At 40.2% G+C, this 12,984-nt stretch overlaps 1 protein-coding gene across 1 annotated transcript; it reads left to right on the forward strand.

The window, feature by feature from the left end:
- Nucleotides 1-617: 617 nt before the first annotated feature.
- On the forward strand, nucleotides 618-12,379 carry ccnjl (cyclin J-like). Its single transcript, XM_043220882.1, has 6 exons — nucleotides 618-888; nucleotides 1,468-1,563; nucleotides 4,613-4,823; nucleotides 8,830-9,129; nucleotides 10,118-10,277; nucleotides 10,388-12,379. Exons 2-6 carry the CDS (start codon nucleotides 1,486-1,488, stop codon nucleotides 10,851-10,853), a joined length of 1,215 nt encoding a protein of 404 aa, XP_043076817.1. The 5' UTR covers nucleotides 618-888; nucleotides 1,468-1,485; the 3' UTR covers nucleotides 10,854-12,379.
- The last annotated feature ends 605 nt before the right edge of the window (nucleotides 12,380-12,984 follow it).

The following is a 12,984-nucleotide window of genomic DNA, read 5'->3' on the forward strand; positions in this document are numbered from 1 at the left end:
AGGTATAAAACTACCAGATGTTTTGACTTCAGAATTTTATGAAGCTAAACATCCTTTGGACCTTGATCAGGCTTCGTTGTAATCAATATAAAAGCTTTTATGAGATAATATGAATTTCGCAATGCCCGTACTACAATTAATAGCCTATCTACAGTGCTTAGGACTGCAGGGTCCACCTGCTGGCCAAATGCAGGCACAACATAAAATAAGATTGGTTACTTAAATTAGTTTTAAAATTTGCTTGGGATCCATCTGTGCAAGTTCAAATAATAACCAATAGAAATCGAAATGAGCATTGATTTATACACGATTTATACACGCAACGTTACATTTTATTAAGAAGTCTGTTCGTGTGTTTATTTGCATTACATTATTTTAAAAAAATCTAATTAAAACTTGTTGTTCTTGGCTGTCCTCTCTACATCAGAACAACCCCATCTCGGTAATCTCAGCAAACCGCAATCGCCGCATTTCACCTGTAGAGTTGTAATAAACACACACACACGCGCATTTCAGTCCAGCGTTTTAACTAAGCATGCGTTTGAAGAAACGCTCGCGTTAATGTCCGCGCGGCGGACTCCTCCCCGTTCGGAGCGACCACGCAGCTCCGCGCACAACATCATTCAGAGCTGCTCCTCTCAGGCCGCTGGGGGAGCACACTACACGGGACGGCGAAAAAGTCAAAGGGTTAACTTGGATACACACGCGGCGGTGTTTTGATTAAAAAAACCCGACCAGCCGCACGCCGAAGCGACTTCGTTTTTCTGGGAAGGATTTTCCTTGATATGGGATTTGTTTCGAAAAGTACACACGCGCGTAGTTGAAGGATATAACTCCAGTATGCGGCAGTTTTGAAACAAAGGGGTCTGGAGCGCCGTTGTCTCAGTGGTAAGACGCGATGTTGTTTTAATAAAGCGCGTTATGTTGTTTCCTGTAATGTTTCATTCCTCGCTTCTGTTTCAGTTTGCGTAGTCACAGGTTGGATTAACGCGTTTGAACCGAAACTCTTCGCTTTATTCCTTCACAAGTCACGTATAGGCTACTTGATATCGCTGTAATAGGGGTCTCGTGGCGTGCCGCAGGGCTAGATGTGCGGCGCCGGTCACTTTCATTTCTGCCCGATTTATTTATTTCTGGGGTTTTTTTTCAAAAAGCGACCGCTAAAGTTTATTTCTAGGTTGCGTTTGAGTAGTTAGCTGAGTCCTCAACAAATTAATAGGATAAAGTCGTGTTTTTCGGCGAAGCGGCTGTTGGAGTTCATCGTGCGATGAACTGCTTGAACTTTTCCTGGACGACTCGGTAAATTTAGAAAAGAGTTTCCCCACAAGCGCCCGCTTATCTTCTACCTTTAGTTCCCCTGAAATACTTTTTCTCCGCAGCAAACCTGAAACAGACGTACTGTGGTAGAAGTGCCCAAACTGAACAAGAACTGCTGCTTTCCCTGTCTCACTCTTGTTTGTGTTTCAGGATTGGGGCCCTTTCTGGATGGGAAAGATGGAATCGGAGGGGCAGTGGTGGAAAAGCCAGCTCGCAGCAGACATCCATCAGGCTCTGCGAATTAAGGTGAGTTGTAATAAACAGATTTGCATTCGTGGGATATGGCCTGCCGTTTTAATCCAAATGTCAACATCCAGGTCTCCAGTGGCTGGGTTGCCACGCGTTGAACCGGGTTTGGTTTGACTTGTCCGAGCTTTGATGGGGAAGTGTGAAATGTCACACCGCCCTCACAAAACATCCTCTGATTGTGGCCTCGTGAAATTTCCTGGCCGAAGCATCGTCTATAGTGTTGTCTGCGTTAACACTGTAAACGAAGTTCCCTGATAATCATTTTAAATATTATTTACCACCGATAACCATGACCCTGTGCGAAGCCTTTAAAGCGCATCCTACTTTTAGCTTAGCTGTATTTTCTATATGTTCATCTTATTTTATTCCAAAGCGCTTTGAATTAAACGGTGATATCACAGAACTATATTTTTATTATAATGTGGGGTCGAATCTTGGGCCTAGTCATTTTAGCCGCAGTTTTGATCCTCTAGCAAATGACGTAAAAAGTAGACTTGGTCTGCGATGCCGTTATTGGTAAATCTGTTTCTTGAAACCGGACCCACTTTTATGTTGGAGCGCTAGGAAGTGTATTGCCAAACCATGTGAACTTTTGTTTCGTCACTGCCGAGTGAATTGCACCCATCAGACGGTGAGGTTTAAGTGCATTTATTTAGTGCGCTCTGTTGTCTTTTTTTATTGTCCATCCTGTTTATTGCGGGGTGTTCTCACATCCCTTTTGGAATGTGAAGAGTGTGTGTGTTTGTACTTGAGTTTGCCTGTTAGCTTTAGATTATCGGACTAAACAGTCCTGCCGGGTTTATTCCGCACGTGTCAAGGAGTGGCAGAATGATGCATGTTTTTTTTTTTTGGTACGTTATTCTCTTCCTCACCTTGGTTAGTCAGAGTCGTATGTGAAATCTGGTGATATGTAGGACTAACGCAATGCAGATGCAAAGTGGTTCAGCTGTTTGGGGAGGAATATGTGGAGATGTTGGTGGATTTTATTTAGACGGAACAATCCTTCTCTGTTCACCAACATGCAATCCGCAGAAATGTTTAGCTGATGTAAATCTTCGCACAGATAGGCTATAGTTTAATTTGTTTTGTGTGGGAGGTTGGATGACTTCACCTCCTACTACGTCAATACTGAAACCTAAGGGTATTTGCAATTAACTGAAATCTTTGAGGAGGTTAATGAGCAGCTTTGCTCTTAATTTAGCTTTTTTTTGTGCACGATGATAAATTATGCTATTATATTTCTTCAGTGCATTTGTTCCATCACTTTAAGTGTGTGTGTGTGTTTGAAGAAGTCATTTTTTTAACAATTCTCAAAAAGCACGTTTTTCATTGTGCTTAAAAACAATATAAAACATCTGTAGTTATGTTTTTGCGAATAAAGTTATTGTCTGCTAAAAAAGTTACTTAGGTTGTCTTGAGCAAGCTAAATGACAATATTAAAGCAAGTCTATTTCCCCTTTTTTTTGTGACGTTCAAGGCCGATTCCCATTTTATCTGTGTGAAACCCACAGAAACGTAAAGCCACAAAGCAGTGCTGAGCTAGTTTTATTTCCTCTGGCTTTACCTTATGTTATTTATAGGTGCTTTGAAAAAGCTTGTTCTTTTAAAAAGTATTCGCATCAATATACGCCGTTGACAAACTGATCAGCCATTCAAATACAGCAGCAGCTGTAGGGCTGTCTAAATTGCGGGCAGGCCCCACAAAAGGGCTCCTTGAGAGGGTCAAATCCCAGCCCCTCACCCCACAGGGGACAGATGGCTGTGGGACGTGATGGCTAGGCCTGTAAAGGAAGCAGCGCTCTCCTCAACAGCCACTATAAAGCAGCCCAGTCTGTCTGTAGGCCTCATGTCTGGAAAGAGTTTGACAATTTAGCTGCTTATTAAGTGCGACTGCAGCCTTTTCAGGGTATGTTTGAGTCATTTCTGCGCAGTTGGTATTGGATTAATTTTTGGGAATGGCTCTGGTTTAGTTGATTACAGAGCTTGCTCACAAAAGGCAATTATTGTAATGGGCCTCATTCACGAAAAATAGTTTCTTTTATAAATTGAACATGCATTGTGCCTTTGAATGCCGAATGCAACATTTTAAAATGGTTTTGCGTAATCATGGTTCATTACACTTACTGCTTATTTTTAATCAAACATTTTCTAATCCTTTAACTCATTTATTTTCTTTACTGCCATCCTTAACAGATTATATATAATTGTATTATATACACAATTTATATGGTAATATCGCTGTTGTTTTATTTGAATAACTGCTGTTGAAAAGTTTGTTTTTAAGAAGTCTCTTATTCTCAAGGTTGCATTTGGTCAAAAATATAAAAAAAAGCAATATTGTGCTGAAGTATTTTAATTAGTGCTTTGAAATTATCCAAAACATCCAAAGGTTTTACAGGTTTACATAGGTCTACTGTTTATGTGTGTGTGTGTGTGTGTGTGTGTGTGTGTGTGTATTCACAGACAGTAGTAGTTTTGAAAATATTTACATTTGTACATTTCTATATTTATTATTAGATTTTATATTACGCATAAATATATTTATTATATAACAACATTTTTCTTAAATATAGAACTTGCATGTTTGTAGTTTATATATATATATATATATATATATATACGTAATATACACTGTACACATTCATATATTATGTAAACAAGAATGTTTATTTTGGATGCAATTAATCATTTGACAACATTTAATAAATATAATTAAAATACAAAGAATTCTGGGATGGCAAAGCTGAAACTATCGCATATCGTTCAGTGATTTTTCAGAAATCATTCTAATCAGATGCGATGCTCAAGAAGTTTCATATTATATCACTGTAAAAAAAATAGTTTGTAATATTTTTGTGTAAACTGTGGTACATTTCGGGATTATTTGTATAAAATATTTAGTAACATTACAAATATCTTTAATGTCACTTTTAACAGATGAAGCGTGTTCTTGCTAAATTCTGTCTGTCATCCCCTCATTCTGTCTTGTAATTCACCATGGTCCAAATATTATATTAAAAAAACGCACTATTCTTTTTTTCTTTAGGAGCTGAAGTTGCCAACGTACCAGGCCCAGTCTCCACAGATCGGGATGCGGCGGTACTTCGCAGACCTGCTCGCTGTTCTCAGTAACCGATACCAGCTTTGTCCCACGGCACGCCACCTGGCCGTCTACCTGCTCGACCTCTTTATGGACCACTACGATGTAGCGGTGCGCCAGCTGTACGTCATCGCCCTCTCGTGTCTCCTCCTGGCCAGTAAGTCACAGATCAACCCGATCAAACACTTTTTTTCCGTTTTCCTACACGTATTAGATCAGACGGCGCCCTGCAGAAATTTCACGTTTGTGTTCTCATACTGAAACTCGCGAGTCTCTGCGCTGGCTGGCTGCTGTATTGTGCTGCGTGACAGCTGTGTGCATAAGAGGCCATGGCCTCCGCTGGCCTCGAGACCCCCCCCCCAGTCAGTCTCCAAGGCAACCTATCCAACTCACAAATCAGAAAGTGCTCCAGCAAGTTCCAGCTGCTTTGGCATGTTGCAAGTCTAACGGACAGTTTCGGCTTTATGCAGCAGGCGGAGAGAGACGTTCTTGCAGTGATGCAGAAGTGTAGCCCGATGTCTCCGCTAGATTTATAGTGCAGGAAACAAGGAAGTCTTGCTCATAATATATCTGCGCTGTGTGAAGTGGCAGGGCATGTTATCAGTGGTGGCACGTCTGCTTGCACACAAACAAAGGCGAGAGATAAGATAGAGGGGGTGACTTGTGTCGCCATGTGTTGGTGTTTTTCACAGATTTAAAGCTGGGGCTCAGATTAAGGCAGCCAAAACAACAATTAATGCAGAGTGCTTTCTGCATCTGTACAATACTGACCTGAATAATTTAAAGGTTGGCTTTAAATAGCGAATCTCTGGCTTTATTTTGACCCTCATTACAGCTGCCTCATGATTGGGGGAGGGTTGTTTTGCTCTGGCCGGCAATTGGCAGTGTTCAGGCATTAATTAATTGCTTTCGACTGAATGAATAATGGCTTCGCTCACGTTTCTTGTTAAGATATCCCTCCCTTTCCCTAAGTCATTGATTCAGGCGACTGCGGCCATTGTTGGCTTTCTCTTAGAGTCGCCTGCAGTCAATGTGTGCGGGGCTTCTTAAGGCTGAGAGAGCATGGCAAAGTTTCCATTCAGGCCGAGATTTATTATGACAAATGGTAGAGAGGCGTTGCCTTTGCATAAAACAAAACAGTTTGTGATTTCATACTAATACATATAAGTTAGTATTAAATTTAACCCTTGTGTTCCGGTCGTTTTGAGCACTAGATCATGTTGGACTAAAAATTTGTGACTTTATATGAGTGTGCCACACTTATGATTTTAATATATCCAGCCTTTTTGTTATGCTATACTGTCAAATAATTAATCGTGATTTAATGTTTTGTATTGATTTTGGAACTGGTTATATCTGTATTATATCTGGTTATATCTATATTTCTTATGAGAGATTTTCAAAATGAAATATTATTCACAAGTAATGCCCTTTTAACAAAAAAAAACAAAACAAGGTCTGTAAGGTCATGTCACTGGAGCCTATGATTGATCAGTTCCAAAAATAAACACAAAGCCGTTCCAAACAAGTTTGTTTTGGTTTAGAACACCAAATTAGATTTGGATTTTAAATTCATCACAAGGGTTAATATTGTTAGCGTGCCTGTCATTAAAAATAGTTTTTGGTCATTTTTGAATTAAGCTAAAATAAAATATAAATATTAGATTAGATATGTAAACATTAGAAATACATCCTTACTGAAATGAGTAGAACTTAGATTTAAATAAAAAAATAATGTGTGTGTGTGTGTGTGCGTGTATATAAGCAAATAAAAAAAGATGAAAAACACAGCAATGACAAAAAATGTAAATGAAAACTTTAAAATATAGCAATAAAAGCCAACTGAAGAGACAATAATAGTATATAAATAATACTAAAATAACACTGCTTCTCAACTTAAGCTCATTTACTTTTGGTTTAAGCCTTGTTTTTTTTGTTTATAAAGCTTGTGTAATTTGAAGCCGCAACCCCGTATTAACACAGGATGATCATCTTGAAGGCTGAGTCGGCAGAAATTGGGCCGTGGCAAGATTTTAGCTGAGCTCAACGTTAAAAACTAGCCGAGCGAAAACACTGCTCTCCTGAAATGGAGGAAATGAATCAAGACTTTCAGATCAAATTTTTAGGTGATAACATTCAGGGATGAATGATGGCTAAATGCAGTTTAAGGATATGCATGGACGAACACTTGAGCTTAATGTTATCAGTGCAATTAGCCCCCACCCCCACACCCACCCACTCTCATTCTTTTAGCTGAGAACTTCGGAGGAGGAGAGGGTGAGAGATCGGGCTCATTTCCTCTCCTGAGCCGAGGCGATGGGGGTTTGTTATGCTAACGCGCCGTGTATATCGCCAAACACGTTTTTATTAATCAAACCAAAATGACCTTCTTTTTTTTTTTTTTTTTATATATGTAGCAAGTGTGTTTTCTGCATTTTGAAGGAATAACGAAAACGAGATGGGTTGTGAAACCCTAAGCGAGAAGGCCACTTGAAATGGTATATCATCCTGTAGCTAATGGCGCTGCTGCTCTCGTTTTTTGATGAAACGGTATAGAGTAGCATGTCAAATGCAGGCTGGCCCTTTCCTTAGAAGGAGGAGGGAGGGGGAGCTGAGGGCCCTGGAGGGGCATGTTTGAACTGAAACACTCAGCAGGGTTCCTGATATTCAGATTAGTGTGACAGATGCCCCCCTGAGGTTTGATGCTAATGAAAAGAATTTGTACACCCCACATAATTAAGAAAAGACACTTTGCAATGGCTTTTTGTGTCAGCTGGGCATTTTTGACCGTGAATGTCCACCGGTGTTTCCTGTTCTGATGCTGAATCTACAGTGACGCAACAAAAGAATGTGATGATGTGAAAGATAATAAGTAGGCATCATGTTTCGGTTTATTTTGTCGGCTACAGACACTTTACGTTTAAACTGTGTAGTCTGATACATGACCAAAGGACTGAGAGGATAACACATAATTGCAGTTTTATTTATAACATGCAACTGAGTCGTTTGATGGTAGGAGTAGAATACATAAATTATATGTAAAAGTCTATACAGTACAAAAACGTTGTGTAATTTTACTTTAATTCAGCAAGGAAATCCTAAACAGATAATTAGTTATTTTTTTATTTAAAAATCTGTTTTGATTAACGCTATCATTTATGGAGTCATCAAAGAAAAAAAAGTATCACAGGTTACGAAACATTGATAATGAAATGGCATATTAGAATAATTTCTGAAGTATCATGTGACACTGGATGATAGAAATTTGGCACTGGCTGCGTCATATAAATAATATGCTTATATAAAGTATATTATAATAGGCAACCAATATTAAAAAATTCCATTTATTTCACAGTATTGCTGTTTTTTTCAATACTTTTGATCAAATAAATACAGCCTTGATGAGCATAAACTTTTACTGATCTCCGACTTTTGAACAGCAGTGAAAACTGTCCAAAACCAAACCAAAAGTGCTATCTCGGAGGTTATTTCACGTAAAAAATGTGTGTGTAAATATTTGAAACTTGGAAACACAATGCTTGCGTTTCGTTTAAAGAAGTCGTCTCTGTGAATAAAACCGTGACCTTGGATGCTTTTAGCTGTTTGGACTGTTTCTCATCCACACCAGCCAGCGATCTGAGGGGGACTGTGAGCGCTCGAGCATGAGCCATAGAAGTCAGAGGTCGTGGGGCCCTTATTGTGGGAGCATTAGACTGCAGGGGAAGCAATACTACAGAGCCTTGGACTTTGGGGGAAATATATTAACACCTAGCACCTAGAGTCAGGAAGGGAACAAAGGAATTCTGCAGAGAAGAGCTAATTCACCGTGAGCCAGCTGTGCTCTCTCATTACAGGAATTCACAAAATGCCTCATCTTAATGATGTCAATGCAAATCCTTTTAAAGAAACCCAAGTATGTGCAAAGGCACAGAGATGCATTGTTCTTAGATCAAGAATGTCTTAGATCTAAGTGATATCTGATCATGGGAGCTTCTTTAACGCGATAAAAAGGTACAAATTTACAAAATGTCCTTGCTTTCATCCGTAGCACATCATGAGGAATCTTTACGAGCAGAATAATCCATGCATTCATATCTCAACGCTGTTATTGAAATGCACCAAATGAAACGCTTAAGCTCACATACTTGTTTGTCTTTACTCAGGTAAATTCGAGGAGAAGGAGGACCGTGTGCCCAAACTGGAGCAGCTGAACACTCTGGGCTTCATGTGCAGTCTAAACCTCACCCTCAACAAGCGTGACCTCATCAAGATGGAGCTTCTGCTGCTGGAGACGTTCGGCTGGAACCTGTGCATGCCCACACCTGCCCATTTCATCGACTACTACCTCCACGCTGCTGTCCAGGAGGGAGACCTGCACAACGGCTGGCCCCTCTCCTCCCTGTCCAAGACCAAAGCCTTCGTGGACAAATACACACACTACTTCCTTGAGGTTTCATTGCAAGGTAAAAAAAATATATAATATATATTATAAATAATATATATATATATATATATATATATATATATATATATATATATATATATATATATATATATATATATATATATATATATATATATATATATATATATATATATAAAATTTGGATGTTAGGTAAAAAAATTTTTTTTTTTTTTTGTGGTATTACAATTTAGATATTACAATAAAAAATGTTTTTTATTTTTTTCTGAAAATGTCTGTACCTTTTTCTAATATAATAAAATCAAACAGGCAGAACATAAAATGATACATAGGAGCACCGTCTCCTCTAATGGTACACAGCTGCAGACTTCCAGTAACCACAGTCCACTTGGCACATCAGTGTCTGATTTCCATTTCAAGTCAATACACACAATTTCACAATATTAAAAGGTATACATCTCAATAATAAAATAATTACCCTTACGACATGTTTTGTGGTAAGCATCATCACTCCAGTCTTCTGTGTCTCACGGTACTTCAGAAATCATTCTAATATGCTGATTTGCCGCTCAAAAATGTTGTCAGTGCTTGATATAATTGAGAACGGAGTAATATATTTGTTATATTATTCTTTGATGCACAGCATTTATTGAATCTTTTTTAAAATACCAAATGTCATTATAATAATGTACAATAATATCAATTTAAAATAATATAGTCACTGTACATATATCTGTTTAGTAAATTATTAAATATCTGTGTCAGTGATGCTTTTATTTTATTTTGACTAAAACTTTTTGAATACTTGGTGAAAGAATTGCTGAAATGTACTACAAAATCTAACCTTCAGATTATTGTTTTTATTATGAAGTATGCATAATGTAAATCTTAATGTCCATTTTATTTGTAAGCATACACATAAGCATACAGATTATACAGCCTCTTAATAAACAAGCCTAACAGCCTCTTAACCATGGTAAAATCACTGAGGATGTAATATATCATGTTTGTGTGCGTCTTTGTTGTAGATCATGCCTTCCTGAGCTTCAGGCCTTCTCAGGTGGCAGCCGCCTGCATAGCTGCGTCCAGAATCTGCCTGCAGATCTCCCCCAGCTGGACCACTGTCCTCCACCTGCTCACGGGCTACTCCTGGGACCACCTGACGCAGTGCATCCAGCTCATGTTACTGTAAGAGCAAACCACAGTATACGCTCCCATTCAAAGATCATAACGTACCCTGAAGTCAACCGCTTGCGCTTCACCTCTCCCTGCTCTTTTGTGTTCCTTTTCATTTCCAGCGCTCACGACAACGACGTAAAAGAAGCCAACAAATCCAAATCTTCCCCTTCCGCCAGTCAGAGCCTCCAGCCGCAAGCTCACGTCCCGCACAGCCCCGCCACCGCCCCCTCTCTGCAAAGGCAGCCCACCTCCAGCTCTCAGCAGCTGCTCCTCCAGGCCAGCAGTTACCCGCAGCTCTCCCAGCACTCGCCGGCGTTATCCCAGCTGCACATGCTGGCCGACTGCCAGGCCCTGGGACCGGTGGGCTCTCGGGAATATCTGCAGCCCCACCAGGCCGGTCTGCTCTCTGCCTCGATGCCGGCCAGCTCTTTCGCGTCTTTCCCCAGCTTGCGAGGCTTGCCCCTCCAGGGTCCCATCTCCATGCAGGTGAGCATGGGGCCCGAGCGACACTGCCTCGGTCTGACTTACGGGAGTGGCTACTTGAGTTCCCACCACACGTTCACAGCCGGCTGCTTCGACAGGTGACGCCAGGAGAGGGAGGACAAACTCAACCTGGGGCTGCCGCCGTCCTCCGCCCTCTCCGCCGCCCCCGAGGGGCTCCGTCTCGGACGCCGACGAAGACTTTCCAAACCGAAAACCAACAGTCGAGCGGATCCCACTGAGGTCATAGTATTAACTTGAGAACTCGCTTTTTTTAATGAACTGAGGATCTATTTTTTAAGATTATTTAGCCAAGCGAGGACCTTCTTCCAGTGCCGCAAGCTTATGACTTGGGGATCCTTGTTTAAGCACACAGCCTTAAGAAGAGAAATCAAGTTCCATTCCATCCCACCAGCATTTTCGAACAAGTCCTTGAACTTTCACACTGGATTTGCTGTACGGTCCTTTAATGCTGCTGCCTTTTTATATGAACCGATGGCTTTACGACCAAGAATCCTGTCTCCCTTCTGGTCTTGTTTACAGTGACATGCCGCATATCAGGGATGTACAGATCTCTTTAATACGAACACATGACATACCATTGAACCAGCTGATGTTTGTATGAAGTAGCTTCTTTTGTTCTCGTCTGTGTTTCTCGCCCGAAGTCTTTAGAGAAGGTTGACGTTACGCCGAGGTTCCAGTTCCCTCAGGCGGGTGGAGGGAGACGGCCCCGGGGGACGGAGGCATCTGTGCTCCCCTCTTTTTCCATGCTTTGCTAGTTCTCCTCCCTAGGGAAAAATAGCCATGATCGCCTTGCGCTTCTGCCATGTGCCATGAAGATGACTTCATCGTGCTGTACCTCTTCCCATCAGACACTGTGGCTCGTAAAGATTACCTCACTGTTACACTGACATTCACATTTACCTCCAAGGTCATGCTAATAACTAGTCTAACCTAGTTAAAAAAAGATGGTTCTGCTGTTACAGCTGTAGCGTCATACCTTTTAGGTCAACATTTTATTCATGTTTCTGTTAAGCAGACGGTCCAAAATATTTTATTATTATTATTATTATTATTATTGTAAACTAAAGATAAGATTAACCAAACATGCTACGTTTCTTTCCTTTTGTTATTGTCCTTTTTTGTGGTTCAGAGGATTCTTAGACTACACAATGAATTCCTTTATGTTGACTGGCCTTAAGACCAAAGTGTCTGCTTTACGTCCTGCTGAATGAGAAGCTTTTTCAACCACTTTACTGGACTTTGGATCAAAATCTTTCTCCTATAGTCCTGAACTTTGAACTACCTCAATATATTGCCATTTACGTGCTGATTCTGCAGGGCTCGTCTTTTCGTTTTATGTTTCTTTTTCTCCATCGGTCAGAACATTCAAGTTTTTTTTTTTTGTTTTTTTTTTAACCCAGAACGTAGTTTTTTTTTGTTTTTTTTTTTGTGTTGAAGTCCCGTGTTTTGTATAGATAGAGAACTGTGTTCACTGTAACAGACACGCACTGTTTGATATTTCAAGTCATTCTCTTGTTGAAGCCTCTGTGTGTGCAATATGTAATCATTAGACGTTTTAGACTTTTTTTTATTTTTTTTTGTACCACTACTTTTTTTTTTTTTTTTTTTTTTTTTTTTTTTACAAGTTACAATGTAGAATTAGTTTTTCGTTGGTTTTGTTTGTTTCGACTCGCTATTGCTGCTTGCATGCAGTGATTTTATTTTTCCACCAAGAAAATGTTGCACATTGCAACCAATGTCTCCCGAATCTCTAGACGTTTAGTAGACTAGAGAACATTCTGCTCATTCAGTGATCTAATGGGTTTATTTAAAAGCCTGTATTTGGGTAGGGAAGGGGATGGCAGGTGTAAATTGGATGAAAAGCCCAGAAATAAAATGAAAAAAGCACAAAAGCTTGGTAAATGTTTCGTTCGTGTGTGAATCATACATTTTGAGTAGATGTTGGATTTGCATGGCTCAAGGCGAGTTGTTTAATATGAATGTCTGGACTCATTGCACATGAAAAGGTCTTTGGTGGTGGTGAGGGGAGGGGAGGGGGGTCGTGTTCATTTGGCTCCACCCCAAATACCACTGCCCTCCCCCTTCCTCCCTGCATGCAACGCGCTGGACTGAAGACAATGGGGGAGATTCCTGCCCCACATGGTGGTTCTTCCTGTCACTAAACACCACTAAACAAATAAAGCGCATCCAACTGAGCACCACTGATCCTTTC

Source organism: Puntigrus tetrazona, chromosome 21, assembly GCF_018831695.1.
Source record: "Puntigrus tetrazona isolate hp1 chromosome 21, ASM1883169v1, whole genome shotgun sequence".
NCBI lineage: Eukaryota > Metazoa > Chordata > Actinopteri > Cypriniformes > Cyprinidae > Puntigrus > Puntigrus tetrazona.